At 47.1% G+C, this 15,560-nt stretch overlaps 1 protein-coding gene across 1 annotated transcript in view; it reads left to right on the forward strand.

Annotated features, from left to right (window-relative positions):
* Positions 1 to 15,519, forward strand: part of INTS9 (integrator complex subunit 9) — a 61,629-nt gene extending 46,110 nt beyond the window's left edge. The window contains exons 14-17 of the mRNA XM_063153197.1: positions 1,389 to 1,556; positions 12,127 to 12,225; positions 13,155 to 13,292; positions 14,139 to 15,519. Coding sequence (XP_063009267.1) covers positions 1,389 to 1,556; positions 12,127 to 12,225; positions 13,155 to 13,292; positions 14,139 to 14,315 — 582 coding nt within the window. The 3' untranslated portion in view covers positions 14,316 to 15,519. The remainder of the gene's footprint in view (positions 1 to 1,388; positions 1,557 to 12,126; positions 12,226 to 13,154; positions 13,293 to 14,138) is intronic.
* The last annotated feature ends 41 nt before the right edge of the window (positions 15,520 to 15,560 follow it).

The raw sequence follows: 15,560 nt of genomic DNA on the forward strand, positions 1-15,560 counted from the left end.
GTTTATGCTTTCTTAACATATTGCTGGAAGGCTCCTGTTGTTGTTTTTGCAGCCTTGATCACTGATAGCCAAGTTTCTGCAGCCCCACATGTTGACATTGGGATGGTCTCCACCACTGTTACCATTTCCTTCCAGTTAATCTGGCAAGGATTTGGGAGAAAACCCTATTTCATATTTTTATTTTTCCTCCTTGTAGCAAGTATGCTATCTTGCCACAGTGGCAAGACATAAATTCAAATAAGTGGCAATAAGACATAAATTCCAGGAGGGTCGCCACTTCCAGTTTGCAGAACTGGCTTCTCCTTTGGCTTCCTTAAACCCTGCAGTGGTAATCAGCCTGTTTATGCTTCAGGAGTTGTTTTTGCAGCCTTGATCACTGATAGCCAAGTTTCTGCAGCCCCACATGTTGACATTGGGATGGTTTCCACCACTGTTACCATTTCCTTCCAGTTAATCTGGCAAGGATTTGGGAGAAAACCCTATTTCATATTTTTATGTTTTTCTCTCCTTGTGACAAATATGATATCTTGCCACAGTGGCCAGACATAAATTCCAATAAATGGCAATAAGACAAATTCCAGGAGGGTTGCCGCTTGCAGTCTGCAAAACTGGCTATTCCTTTGGCTTCCCCTTGGGCTTCCAGTTTACAGAAGCTTCTCTTTTGGCTTCCTTAAACCCTGCAGTGGTAATCAGCCTGTTTATGCTTCAGGAGTTGTTTTTGCAGCCTTGATTACTGATGGCCAAGGTTTCTGCAGCCCCACATGTTGACATTGGGATCGTCTCCACCACTGTTACCATGTCCTTCCAGTTAATCTGGCAAGGATCTGGCAGAAAAACCTATTTGAAATTTATATTTTTTCTCTCCTTGTGGCAAGTATGATATCAAAGTGGAGACAAGACATAAATTCCAGGAGGGTCACTGCTTCCAGTTTGCAGACCTGGCTTCTCCTTTGGCTTCCAGTTTGCACACCTGGCTTCTCCTTTGGCTTCCAGTTTGCAGAACTGGCTTCTCCTTTGGCTTCCAGTTTGCAGAACTGGCTTCTCCTTTGGCTTCCTTAAACCCTGCAGTGGCAACCAGCCTGTGCATGCTTTCTTAACATATTGCTGCAAAACTCCAGCAGTTGTTTTTTGCAGCCTTGATTATTGACAGCCAAGGTTTCTGCAGCCCCACATGTTGACATTGGGACGTTAACATTTCCTTCCAGTTAATTTGGCAAGGATTTGGGAGAAAACCCTATTTCATATTTTTATCTTTTCTCTCCTTATGGCAAGTACAATATCAAAGTGGCGGCAAGACATAAATTCCGGCGCGTCACCCTGCACACATCTCCAGCTCCTGGAGCAGTTTCTGGCAATGCTGATGGGAATTCCCCCCTGTTTCCCTGCAGCCCCTGCACGTGGTGTGCCCTGAGCAGTACACACAGCCCCCTCCCACGCAGTCCCACCGCACGGACCTGATGATTGACTGCCAGCCGCCGGCCATGTCCTACCGGCGCGCCGAGGTGCTCACGCTGCCCTACAAGCGCCGCTACGAGAAGATCGAGATCATGCCCGACGTGAGTCCCTGCAGGGGGGTTCCTGCTCACACACACAGCCAAATTCCAGCTCAGCAGCCTCTGGGAAGGGGTGGAATGGCTGAGTTGCTGTGGTTGGAAAAGGTCTTTAAGGCATCGAGTTGAGCTGTCAGCCAGCGCCACCGCTGTGGTTGGCCTCCGGTGCCACTTCCAGAGGTGGGGACTCCTCCACTTACCTTTCCATGAGGGAGTTGTTCCCAATATCCAACCTAAAACTCCTCTGGTGCTACTTGAGGCTGTTTCCTCTCATCCTGTCTCTGTTCCCTGGGAGCAAAGCTCAAATTCCCCTGGCTGTCCCCTCCTGTCAGGAGTTGTGCAGAGCCACAAGGACCCCCTGAGCCTCCTTTTCTCCAGGCTGAGCCCCTTTCCAGCTCCCTCAGCACCTCCTGCTGCTCCAGCCCCTTGCCCAGCTCTGTTCCCTTCCCTGGACAAGCTCCAGCCCCTCAATGTCCTTCTTGTCGTGAAGGACCCAGAGGTGTCCTCAAGACTGGAGGTGCAGCCTCAGAACTGAAGGTATTTGTCCTTAAGATGTCTTGTGGCTGGAATTTACAGTTGACTCTCATCAAGTAAAGCACATTCTGTCAACTGGAGAGCTAGGAAAGAACCATTTTTGAGAGATAATTTCACTCTATAAACTAATGGAAACTAAAAAAAAAAACCATTGGCTGGCTGAGAGAGATGTTCAGCCTGCAGGAGAGACCTCAGAGCCCCTTCCAGTGCCTAAAGGGACTCCAGGAGAGCAGGAGAGGGACTGGGATAAGGCATGGAGGGACAGGACACAGGGAATGACTTCCCACTGGGAAAGGGGAGATTAGGGTGGGATCTTGGGAAGGAAATGTTCCCTGTGAGGGTGGGGAGGGGCTGGGCTGGAATTCCAGAGAATCTGTGGCTGCCCCTGGATCCCTGGGAGTGTCCAAGGCCAGGCTGGAGCAACCTGGGACAGAGGAAGGTGTCAGGATTGGAGTGGGATGAGCTTTAAGCTTCCTTCCAACCCAAACCATTCCATGATTCTGTGATTGTGAGCAGGCAAAAACTGTGTTCAGGTGAGTTGTCCTTTGCAAGAAAATCCCATCCCACAAGACAAACAGTGATGTCTGCCATGTGTGAAGTAACCAGTGACCACCTGATGAAATTTTAGGCAGAGCAGTTTGAATTAGTGGCCCCATGGACCCAGGAGCATGAAAAGGATCCAGAGAATCCAGGAGTTAGTAGCCAGAAATTGTCTTTCTCCTTCCCCAAATTCACCTGCTGTTAGAAATACCCTTCCCATTAAGGATCAGTTTTCAGTCATGGTAAAGAAGCAGTGAAAAGGCTCATTTGTATTCCAACAATTTCCATAAATGGTTAATTCCTACAGCCTGCAGGAGCCCAGCAGGTTAATGGATTGTTTGTAGCCATCTAAAATGTGGATTACTTATCCCCACAACATCTATTAATGATTTATTAACGCCATAAGTCAAATCCAAATGTACCCATATTACCAAGGGTGACCCATATTCTGACAGACATGAGCTTAAAATATTTTTTTGACAATCCAATCAGCACAAATGTGTCCTTGGATCAAAGGTGACAGTGGCTTTTTGCAAACAGGCATTACTGCCCTTTAGAAACTGGAATATTGAGTGACTTTTCATTGGAGTGTAGCAGGAGGAAGCATCCTTTAGTTGAGCCAAATATGAAGTGCAGAACTGGGAGCCACCCAGTAACAAATCCCTCAGGCAGCCCACAACACCCACTGCCACCATTTCACAGCATTTCTGTGAGGAGCTGCCCAGCCCCACTGCTTGGAGACAAGGAGAGGGCTTTAATTACAAAATATGCTTGGCTGCAGCTCCATCTTGGCATGTATATTTAATTGTTTGGGAAATTTACATATTTATTGGATCCTATTAAACCTAAGACTGGTGAAACTTGGCTTCAATTCACCAGCATGAAACCAATCCTGAGTTCAGAGTGCAGGGAGCCAGCCTGGGGCTCACTGATTATTCAAATCCCACTGAGGCTTTGGGTTTCCACCTGAACTCTGAGGTGGAGCAGGTGTGAGAGGCTGTCCCTTGTGTCAGCCTCTGAGGGGATTGGATTCCAGCTCTCCTGCCCTTCCCAAAGGTGCTGGGAGGGAGGATGCTCTGCAGGGAATGTGGCATCACCAGCCTGGGAACCACAGCTGGTTTCTGTTGCACTCACTTCAACTTGGAGAGATCCAGCAGAAATCTGGAAAAGGACAGAAATGGCCTTTTTTCCTCCTCCCCTAACAACTAAAATCCAATTATATTCACACAACAGTCCTAATTTCAGAGCTATCCACGCTCAGGGAGGAGAAATATCTTGTGATTGTCCATACCCAGGGGTTCTTCAGGCTGATTGTTCAGCCTGGGAAGGCTCTGGAGGGACCTTTCAGCACCTGAAGGGGACTCCAGGAAAGCTGGAGAGGGACCTTGGACGAGGAGTGGAGTGCCAGGACAAGGGGGAATTGCTCCCATTGCCACAGGGCAGGGTTGGGTGGGATATTTGGGATAAGTTCTTCCCTGTGAGGGTGGGGAGGCCCTGGAATAGAATTCCCAGAGAAGCTGTGGCTGCCCCTGGATCCCTGGAAGTGACCAAAGTCAGGCTGGATGGGGCCTGGAGTAACCTGACATAGTGGAAGGTGTCCCTGCCTGTGACAGGGGGTGGTACTGGGTGAGATTTAAGGTTCCTCCCAACCCAATCCATTCTGGGATTTCCCTGGTTCCAAAGCTGCTCTTCACAACTCGTTGCAAAAGCTGCTTGGTCTGTGGTGAAAAGGCTCCTGAGAGCCAGGCTGTGCTTCAGGATTGTTAACAGGATGCCATTCCCCAGCTCCAAAACATGCAAATCATCCTCCAAAAAAAGGATCTTGCTCCTTCTTTTTAAGGGAACTGCATGGTCCTGGTAAAAAATGGATGCAGCTTCCCCTTGTGCTGAGTGGGCTGTGCAAGACAGATTTCAGACATGATGGATGGGGCTCCCTGGTGTGGGAGTATTTGCTGCTTAATGTTCCCTTTTCAGTAGTTTAGGGTTTCTGAATATAGGAATTTCTGTAGTGCAAGGAAAGGGCATTTGTTTAATATGGACTCCCACCAGCCCTGGGGTTCTCTGCAGGCTCAAGTGGCAATTGAAAAGGGCATTTTATAGCTCCTAGAAACCTTGCAGTGACTTGTTATTTGTCAAAACCATGTTAGCCTGAAATGGAATGATGAAATCCACCCTGGAAAAACCAGTGATTGCTAGATGTGCTGCAGGGCTGGGATTTGTGTGTGAAGCAAACCTGAAAGTCTCATAAAAGAATGGCTGCTGCAATGAAATCCTGACCAGACCCCCCTCCTGACATCCCCAGTCCCTTTCCCAGCTCAAAGCTCTGCCTGGATTCTTTGAAAACCAAAGGGTTGCTCAGTGTGGCTCCACTCAGTGCAGGCTGATGCCGTGGTAGAGTGAAATTTCCTTCCCAAAACCTGCAGTGATTCAGATGCTGGCCTGTCAGACTGATGGAAATTTACTTTTTTACTGCTGGACCTTGTCTATATTTCAATCACCTCAGCAAGGAACAAAGGCAGGTCAGGCAGGCCTGTTGTATGATAATGAGATTTACACTCACAGCAGCCTTTGTTTGGAGAGAGTTTTTAACAGTCCCAAGGCATCAGGCTGGAATGGCTCTTCCAGGGATTGTGCAAACCTTTACACTTTAAATAATTTCTTCTCAGCATCTGCCTTTCACTTAAAAAAAAAAAAAAAATTATAAAAAAAGACTGCTTCCTGGAAATTGGTTAGGCATTGTCTGCTCACAGGAGAAAGATGGGAAAATGGAAAACACCTTCTGGAGCAAACAGATAAAATTAAACAGTAGTGTCTGAGCAAATAAAGTGCCTCCAGTTTAATTACAGCTGAACAATGGTGCGGATCACTCGGTGCCTGCAGCTGACACTTCACTCAGGGCTCTGTGCTCCTCAAATACTCCATTTTGTGTTCTTCAGGACACAGCCCAGTCAGGAGAGTGTCAGTGTCCAAGGCACAGCCTGACACCAAGTGAAATTATCAGAAAATACTGCGGAGAAGAATTAGGAAAATTATTATTTTTCCTAATTCTTCTCCGCAGTATTTTCTTTCCTAGCCATCGTAATTATGGAGGTTTCATCTTGACTCCTTTTCCTTACTTTTACCTGACCCTTCCAACTTCCTTCTGTGTTTCAGGGACTAAGGAGTTTTGAATTCTGTCCTTCTTCCCACCCTCAGCTCATTTTGGTGACCCCACATTATCCAGTCTCTGACCTCTGTGTTCCTTTTTCCCTGACAATTCCCCCTGGGTTCAGTGTGCTGTAGCCTCACAAGAAGTAAGTGAAATACAATCTGGTTAAATGAAATAGAACCTGGTTAAATGAAATACAACCTGGTTAAATGAAATACAACCTGGTTAAATGAAATAGAACCTGTTTGCTTCTGCTGCTCAGCCCTGCCCCAGCTCCCAGCTCTCTGCAGAATTGCCTGGGGTCTCTCTGTGAGTTGGACCTCACCTTCTGACATTCCACCAAAACTGCTCTTTCCCAGCTTTTACCAACTTCCCTCACACAAAGCCAGAACCAGTGCTGATAAATCCCCCTGATTTACCTCAGCAGAGCTCAGTGCAGCCTTTATTTTCTCCTTAGAAATGTCCCCCACCTCCCTCTGGTGTCTCTTCTCTCCTGGCCATTCAGCCTGAGAGAGTTCTCCTTCCTCCTCCTCTCTTTTTTGTGCTTGGAATGTGTTATCCTTCATTTCCTTTGCCTTTTTTTGTTGCTGTGCCTTTTCTGTGGTTGGTCTTACCCACAGGTTGTCCTATTTAGTCAGCTGGAACTCAGATCTGCTCTTCTGCTTCCAGCCTGCCTTTGCCTGCCTGTATTAATGTCTAGGTTTGTTTTTCCTTTCATTTGTGATGGCTGGCTGTAAGATAACACTTTCCTAGGCAGGCACTCAGCTCTCTCTTCCCAGTCAGCTTCAACAACAACATCCCATTCTGACTTGACATTCTGACCCATAAAATGGTTACTATATTTTGAATATTTTGATTTATGCAGTTTTTATGTCTTTCAAATGACTCATCTCTTGCATCTGCCTTTACTTTGAAGATATTTCATGTCCTTGCTTCCCCTACCTGTCATTTTTCGTTCAAATCCAAGCCTAATTTCTGCCTCTGCTGGTTCTGTTTTCCACCATCCTTTTTTAAGTTCCTCAAACAACTGCTCCCTGCCTGCTCCCAGGCTCCTGGGGAAGAGCTTCATTAAACAGCCATAAATCTCCTTCATTGCACTCCTTAAATACTCCTTAAACTGCTTTTTTGGCACAGGATTGGCAAAAAAACAGTGGTTAGAGTTAGTGTTGAGTGGTTAGAGTGAGTTCTGGTGCTTGGAATGCCACCCAGGATTATTCCCTGGTGGGTGGCTGGTGTCTTTCTGGTTTGGGGACAAGATTTTGGGGACAAGGGTTTGGGGACAAAGTTCCTCCTGCTGATCTGGAGCCCTGGTCCAGTAGCTGCACGTGGAACATGCCCATGGAAAAGAAGAGCTTTAATTCATTGCTCAAAACTGCAGAGTGCATCCCAGGCTTTTTTATTTCTTCAGTGGATGAAAAAATTTGGGCTCTGTGGAAGCCCAAAGCCAGGATCACTTTTGCAAGTGATAATTGCAGAATCTTTAGATATTCATGGTAGAGTTCTTTCTCCACTGAAGTTAATGAGACTTTAAAATCTGCTCCAGAGAGAGCTGTGGGAGACCCCCAGCGAGTGACAGCTCTGTGAAGTTGGGGGTAACTCAGCAGCTGAATTAAAACCCTTGGATTGTGTCAAATGTGAGGCTGAAAGCCCAACAGGACCTGATCAGATCACCCACTAATGATCCCACAGATGCCCTTCATTTCTGGGCTCTTCTCTGCTGGAAAAGCCTTTGTTCCTTTAGGTCTGAAAAGCAAAATTCCCCAATTCCCATCCTGCCTGCAGAGTGCCTGTGCCTTGTTCCCTGTGCCTGCTGGTCACAAATCCACAGGCACATTTCAGTTCCCCTTTCACCCCTTGTGTTTGACCCCACATTTTTTTGTCCCTCTGAAGGATCTGATACTTGCACAATTCCTGCTCTTGGCCTCTGGTTTAGCTGTGAAACCAAGGCTGGATCTGTTGGAGACTCCTCCTGTGTCTGACCTGGCCATCAGAGCTGCTGGTACTTAAATAATTAATAAATCAGTAATTAAAATACTTTAAAAAATAAGGGATAAGAGGAGGCAAGGAAGTAAGAGGTGAGGGAAATTATCCTTCTCTCCTGACACCATCATCCAAATTTAAGTCACATGGCAAAGACCATGGTTTTCATTCTGCTTATAATACTGACTCTAAGATCCTCCCTGTTTGTGAAAAGGCTGCTGCACAGCCTTGAAGCAATTTTTGTCCTACTAAAGATGCTTTCCTGCACTCAGAAACTGGATTTGGTGTGTGTGAGGAGCAGGAGGGATGGAGGGATGGAGGATGGGGCAGGTTCTCCATGCAGGTCTTGCTGAGGAGTAGTTACAATAAAAACCTCTGCAGGTGTGACCTCCAGGGCTTTCTCTGAACTCAAGCAGATTTTTAAGTCCTTGGGCTTCTCTGATAATTGGCAGGGGATATTTTTTTTTGTCCCATACAAATTCCACCCTATTCAGGGATCTGGGTGGGAATTGCTTCATACCCAGCAAGCTCCAAGGCTGTATTCCATCATTCCCACCTCGAAATGGAAGTGCCCTGAGGGCTCACGTGGCCAGAACCCAGCTGCAGTTACCAGCAGTGTTTATATTGTGCCTCCAAAAACTGTAAGACTTCAAATTGCAGAGACTTTTGCCCCTGCTGTTCCCAATAGATGCTGTTCAAGCCCCCACTGTCTCTGATGGCCAAAAACATCCTAATTTCCAGCCTACACATACTCACTGCTGGCCTGCACGCATTTATTCCTAACATCGTGTTTGGGCATAAATACATTTTCCCTTTTGTTGGTATTTTCCCTGTGGTGTTTATGTAGAATAATCAAATTCTCCCTTTGGTTTTCTTTTTTGCCAGGCTAAACAAACCAAGATATTTAGTTTCCCCTTACAAGACAGCTCCTCCTGCCTTATTTTACCCTTCAGAATCTCTTACTTGAACTGAAATTACCCACAATTTACAAGAAGTTCAGATGAAATCTTGCCGGGCCCAATGTAAAGTGTGATGGCTCATCTCAGAAAGAATTACCCGATTCTTTCTGTGCTTGCATTTACCCTTTTTCATGGCCATGTCACATTTGTGACTCTCCTGGGATGGACTAATAAACCTGAACCCTTCACCTCTGTCCTTTGCAGCAGCTGCCAGCCCACAGCAGAAATTCTCAGTATTAGCCCCATCCTTGGCCTTCATTTTGTGCTATTGAATTTCACCTTGGTTTTCTCACTCCAATTCTTGTCTTTGAGTTTTTCCTCTCTCACAGACTGGTCCTGTTTTCTGTTAAAGGTGCCCTACAAACTTCAGTGGGACCTTTCTGAACACTCCTCCTCACTCTGTGCTGAGGTCATTAATGAAAACTGGGAGTTTCATTAATGGCCCTTCAGGAATTGCAGCAGCAGCAGCCCAGGAGTTCCCTGGGAATCTCTTTCCTTGAACCAGAGCTTTCCCCACCTCAGGACTGCCAGAGGAATCCTCAGTCTGGGGTTTCCCATCTGCTTCTCTGCTTTGATCCCACCTTTAATGCAGAGTTCCCACATTTATGCATTTGAAAATTTGAGTTTGAAAATCTGGAAAACACATTTAACGATGTAAAAACCCAGCAGGGCCCTTTTCTAAATACACATGCTATAATCTAATGTACACATCAGTGATTTCAGATCCTACAGTTTCAGGGGATTTTAACTGCTGGTCACTTTGCTGTGCTCCTGCTTGTTCTCCATATCCAGCTCACCTCACTCAGCCCAAACTTTGCCTCTTCCTGCTGGGTCAGCCTTCCTGCACCCTCTCCAGTGTAAGCCAGAAGAGAAAAATGAAGAGCAAGGAGTTTTGGGAGGTGTTCCAAAAATCTAAGAAGAAATTACTGGAACTAGGATGTTAAAATGCTGTTGTACATCCAGCATGTCTGTCCCTGGGAGAATCCTCCAGAGAACCAAGACCATGTGTGCTGGAAGTCTGGTCCTGCCCTGATTTTATTCACTGATTATTCAGCCTCATTTTATTTTTACTGTGAAGTTTCAGGTCCCAACTTCAGGGGTTGTTCAGCCCCTCATTGCCAACAAGAGGATTTTTGGCTGGTGACTGAGGACAACTTAAACCTGGGGAGAGTTGTCCCCATTGAAGTCTCTAGGAGGGTTTTAAGAGTGACTTAACCCACATTGTTCTTTATCAATATCTGTAATTTGGCCAACAGCAGTGTTTGTGCTCACAGGGTGTGTGTCAAATCCTCTTTTGGGGTGGGAAATGCAACCCTACAGGAAAGACTTCATGGTAAAAACATCTTTCCTCTGCTTTAGCATGGGCAGGCAGCTCTGATCACAGGAGGAGAACATCCCAAGCTGAAAACTGAAATAGTGCACACATCCCCCCCAGATTTCTCCTAAGGCAGTCCAAGTGCTCATCCATGGGCAGGGGACTGATTAATGTGCTGTTAGATCTCAGTGTCCCTGCTTTGGTGGCTTTCCTGGTGCCAGCATGTGACACTGGGCTGGGGATAATGACTGGAAGGAAGACTCATTTATTCCTGCTTGGTGGGGGGCTTTTCAATCTCACACACAAAGGCACAACAAGAGGCAGCCACTGCAAGTTGGACAAATTCAACCTTGAAATGAGACACGGCTTCCTGGCTGCCAGGAGAATTAAAGTTTGAAACCATTTGTGAGGGGAAACAGTGGAGTTGCCATAGCTTGGAGTTCAGACAAGACTTGCTGCCTCTGTGAAAAGGATTTCTTTAATGCAGCATTCTGGAGGAGTTCTGTGATTTGTGTGTGCAGGAGGTCACTTGAAAGGAGTGGAGCAGTGCTGCCTGGCCTTGCTGGGTGAATTACTGGATGTGATTAAATGACCTTTTTGCTTTGGGTCACTGAGTTTCTGTAATAAAAGGATTGGCTGCCACATGGAGAGGGCTGTGAGCTGGGGAGGAAATCAAAATGAATGCCTGTCCTACTGTCCTTCTGACTGTAAATAATCCAAGTGTTGCTGTTTAGCCTGTTTAAAACCTGCAGAGATGTTAATAGCAAAATACTTCAGTGGCAGGAGAAGACTTTGGTTCCAAGCCACTCCCTGTTCTTTAAGGATCTTTCTCTTGACAGGATTTGTCGTTTTGCTCTCCATCAGAGCCTAGTTTGTATCGATCCTCCTCAGGAAGGTGCTTGGGATGGAAAGTGCCTTCGACCACTGTGAGGGCAGCAGAACTCACTGCTGCAAGTGCTGCTGGTTTTGGATCCCAGGAGAAATCTGAAGCAATGATTGTCATTATATTTTCGTTTTCTTTGCCTTCAGCAACAAACCATAAAGGCTGTATTCAAATTGCCTGCTTTAAAGATCTTGAACAGAGTCCCAGAGTAACAGTGAGATGAATTGCTCCATCAAAGTTTGGATTTCTAGGATTCACCACGGCTGAATACAGATAAAATTTAGGGATTTTCAATGCGGCCCGTGTTTTTTCCAACACACCAACTGCTTTATTCCAAAGAGCTGCTCTCAAAATGTTCCTGCAGCTTTAACAGTGGCAGGTGAGAATTGTAGAACTTATTAAAATGACTTTGCCACCATTGAAACCAACAGAAAAACCCTCTTAGTGGTTTCATGGCAAAAGGATTGGGCATCCTGGCACCTTGCATTCCCTTGGAGGGGAAAAGGGAATAATTTCCTCCATTCATGAGCACTGTTTTCTGCAGAATTCCTTTGGAAAAGTGGTTGGAAGAGGTTCTTCCCAACTGGCCAACTTCCTCTGGTCTCAGCAGGTGCAGCACTGCCCACCCAGGCACTGCCAGCAGTGTCAGATCCAAACTCCAAGCCAAAATTAGATTTTATGTCTTTCAGGGAAGAATTATATAAAAAGGCAGTGGAAAGGGTTTTGTGCAGCATTGTTGGAATAATTTCAAACTAATCAACAGTGGGTTGATTGAAAACATTGGGGTTTTAAGGACAAACAGTTCTTATTCCAGATATTCTTCAGTCAGGAACTGAAAGGAAACTCACTTTGATTTTTCATTGTCCATCAGCATCACAAATATAATAATGCTGGATTAGACCACGAGTGTTACTAACTAAAATTATTAATGAAGCAATTGTCTTTTCACACAAGGCTTCTGTGTGTTTATTATGGTTTTTGAGACCAGCCCTGGTTCCTGCAAACCTCGTGCTGCTCTGCTCATGGTGTGAAATCCATGATTTTGGGAGCTGGAAGGAGGCTGGGCAGGTCCGAGGAGCTCTCAGTCTATCAGTGGCTTTGTGTTTACAGTTCATTAGCCCATGTTTAAAAATACCACACTGCCAATTTATCTCACAGCTGGGTTCATGCACATTTTGAGCTGATCACTTGCTGAACAAAATCTCCTTTTGCTTCAGCTTGCAGATTCCCTCGTGCCCTTGGAGATCAAGCCTGGTATTTCCTTGGCAACAGTTTCTGCTGTGCTGCATACTAAGGACAACAAGCACGTGCTGCAGGTACAGTCTAATGGGAAAGGGAGAAAAATATCCTTAACTCTGGCTTTTCCTGCCATCCAGGACCCCTCCTGCAGCTCCTTCCCTCTGGGGCAGAGCCCTTGGCAGAGGCTTTGCCCTGGCATGTGCAGGTGAGGAATTACACCCAGAGCAGGCAGTGGGATGCAAATAAATCTCTCTGCCCTCTTTTCCTTGGCCATGTGCCTGGCTGAGATGAATGGGGAAGTGAGATAATTCCTGCAGAGAGGCATCCTGTTGTCTTCCAGAGTCAGGAACAGCAGCAGTCAACCTCTCAGGACCAAGGGTTAGAGGAGAGAGATGGCCTGGGACATCAGGCTGGGGAAGGGACCATCTGCCCTCAGTTTCCCTGGAGGTTGTACATCTCTCCTCTCCCTTCCTGCCACCCCCTTCAGGCTGGCCCTGGAATTCCTGGCATGAGTGCCCTGCAGGAGGAGGTGATGTCCAGGGACCTGCCCTGGTCCCCTTTCTCTCAGATCCACGAGCCTGCAGGGCCTCACTGAGCAGCCCTTCCCACACTTGGGCAGAGAGCCCAGTGTGGAAATGTCAGGGCTGTGAAGGTTGGTGAGGATTTCTGTCAGAGCACAGCAGACAGGCTGCCCCCCTCTTCCCAAACAAACCATGGAAACCCTCAGCAGCTCTGGGAACCTTGAAGTGCTGCAGTGGGATTGGTCTGAGGCTGCTGTTGTTTTCATTTCTCCCTTCTCCACTCATTCCTGCTGCCAAATAAACTGAGACCTGGGCTTGAAATGCCAGAGTCCTCATAAATGGCTGGAGCTAAGCCACGTTCTCATTCCCTGAGTAGTTGCTCTCTGAATTTCCCTGTTTCCAGCCTGTTGCATCCTTTAGAGTGGGAAACTTGGCTGTTTCCCAACCTGTTACATCCCTTTTTTTTTTCCCTTCTCATCCATCAGCTCCCTCCAAAACCTCCCCAGCCTCCTGCCAGCAAGAAGAGGAAGCGGGTGAGTGATGACGTGCCCGAGTGCAAATCTCTGAAGCCTCTGCTGAGTGGCTCCATCCCCATGGACCAGTTTGTGCAGACTCTGGAGAAGGTGAGGAGCCTTTGGTGGGATTGATTCCAGCAGATTTCTGCACATCTCAGAGAGAGGGGAAATCATTTTAGTGCAGCTTGAAATGGAGAAAGGCCAGTGAGTGGTTAAAGTGCTCCAGGGTGTCCCGGCATATCTGAACAGAGGGAATTGTTCCCTGTGGAGCCTTGTCCTGCTGTGCAGGGTTCATGTCAGTGATCCCCTCCTGTTTCCCATGGAAGCAGAGCTTTTGGGTGGGTGATTTGCCTCACAGAACTTTTGGATTCAGCAGCTGAGGGAGTCTCAAAAAGCATTTAAATTTCCACAAGAGTTGTAAGAAGGTGACCAAGTGTAGAACAGATCCTGGAAATGTCTCCAGTGGTGGAGGAGCCTCCTCAGGAAGCTGCACAAATTTGGTTGCTGCTCTGTGGAGTCTTGTTCTCACCTGCAGGAGATAAAGGATTGCAGACTTCCAGTGCCTAAAGGGGCTCCAGGAGAGCTGGAGAGGGACCTGGGACAGAGGATGGAGGGACAGGACACAGGGAATGGCTGCACACTCCAGAGGGCAGGGATGGATGGGATATTGGGAAGGAATTGTTCCCTGTGAGGGTGGGGAGGCCCTGGAATAGAATTCCCAGAGCAGCTGTGGCTGCCCCTGGATCCCTGGAAGTGTCCAAGGTCAGGCTGGACAGGGCTTGGAGCAGTTTGGGATAGTGAAGTGTCCCTGCCATGGCAGGGCGTGGCACTGGATGAGATTTAAGGCCCTTCCCAGCCAAACCAATCTGTGATTCCATGAAATTCCCTCCTCTGTCCCAGTTTCCCTGAGCTGTGCTGATTTCCCTCTCTCTCCCTCTCCCACCCCAAATCCAGCACGGATTCAGTGATGTCAAGGTGGAGGACACGGCCAAGGGCCACATTGTGCTGCTGCAGGAGGCTGAGACCCTGATCCAGCTGGAGGAGGACTCCACCCACATCATCTGTGACAACGATGAGCCCCTGAGGGTCAAACTGAGGGACCTGGTGCTCAAATTCCTGCAGAAATTTTAGCTCATGGACATCAGGAGGCTCTGCAAGGAGAGAGCCTGGAGCAGCACAACTTGGAGCTGTCCAAGGAGAAAAAGAGAGAGAATTTTGTGATTCAGAGAGACCAGAAACCACCTTCCCCTGCATGGAGAAGCAAGGGAGTATTTTTTAATATCTATTTTTAAATCTTATTTTTAAGCTGTTTTGGAATACTTTGGAGGAGATTCCTGTTGTGTAAAATTGGGAGCTGGGAATCTCACAGGAGACAGGAGCTGCAGAGTAAATAACTGGGGTGTTTATTTACACCAGGGTGAACTGCTGCTCCCCTGTGTCCCTCAGCAGTCTCTGCCCCAGTCCTTCACCTGCCAGAACTCTGCAGGAATATTGAAACAATGGCCTTTTTCCTCCCACTGCTTCTTCCCAATCCCCAGATCCCATTCCCTGCCTCTCCTCCCTGTGTGTCCTCCACTGGCACGAGGAGGGGAGAGCTGGTGAGGCAAAGATTGTACAAATAAAAATGGAAAAAAGGAGTCTGGTGGACATGGAGAACAGTGGGAAGAGCCTGGCCATTCCCTGCACCAGCAGGGGCACTTTGGAAAAGCTTTATCCTGTAGGAATCCAAGTGTTTATTGATGCTGCAGCCTCACCTGTTCCATCCACATCTGTCCATGGAGCTCCAGGCCCTTCCCCACAGCTGGTTCCTCCTGGGTTCCTCCATCACCTCAGGAGGACACTTAGGGGAGTCCATAAAGTAGGAAAATTCCTAATGCTCATAAAAAACCTTTTGAGATTTAAGTGCCTCTTGTTTCTACCTTCCAAAAACTTGTCCTTTCAGCCCCCCATCTCAAATCCTGGATGGAATTCTGAGTCATTTATCCAAAGCCATCTGTACTGCAGACCTGGGGAGGCTTTTCCCTCCCCAAATCACTTATTTGGGGCCTCACCTCAGTCAATAGTATTGCTCTTTAAGACAACCCATTTCTCAGATTTACTGCTGTTCATTTTTTATTGGATTGTTTTGTATTTATTTGGTGTTAAAAAATAAAAAGCAGAGTGAGACTGCCCAGGAGGGAGCACATCCTGTGGTTAATAAAAGCCTCTCCATGCCCATTCCACATCCTTGTCCTGACACCTTTGGGAAATGAAGCTGATCCTCCAGTTCATCCCTTTGAGGAGATGCAGGCAGTGGAAGCAGCTCTAATAAAATCTCTGCTGTGTCCACATCTCATTTCATTCCCATAAAGAATTTCTGTTGGGTTGGGTGTGCAG

The sequence above is a fragment of the Melospiza melodia genome, chromosome 3, assembly GCF_035770615.1.
Source record: "Melospiza melodia melodia isolate bMelMel2 chromosome 3, bMelMel2.pri, whole genome shotgun sequence".
Classification (NCBI taxonomy): domain Eukaryota; kingdom Metazoa; phylum Chordata; class Aves; order Passeriformes; family Passerellidae; genus Melospiza; species Melospiza melodia.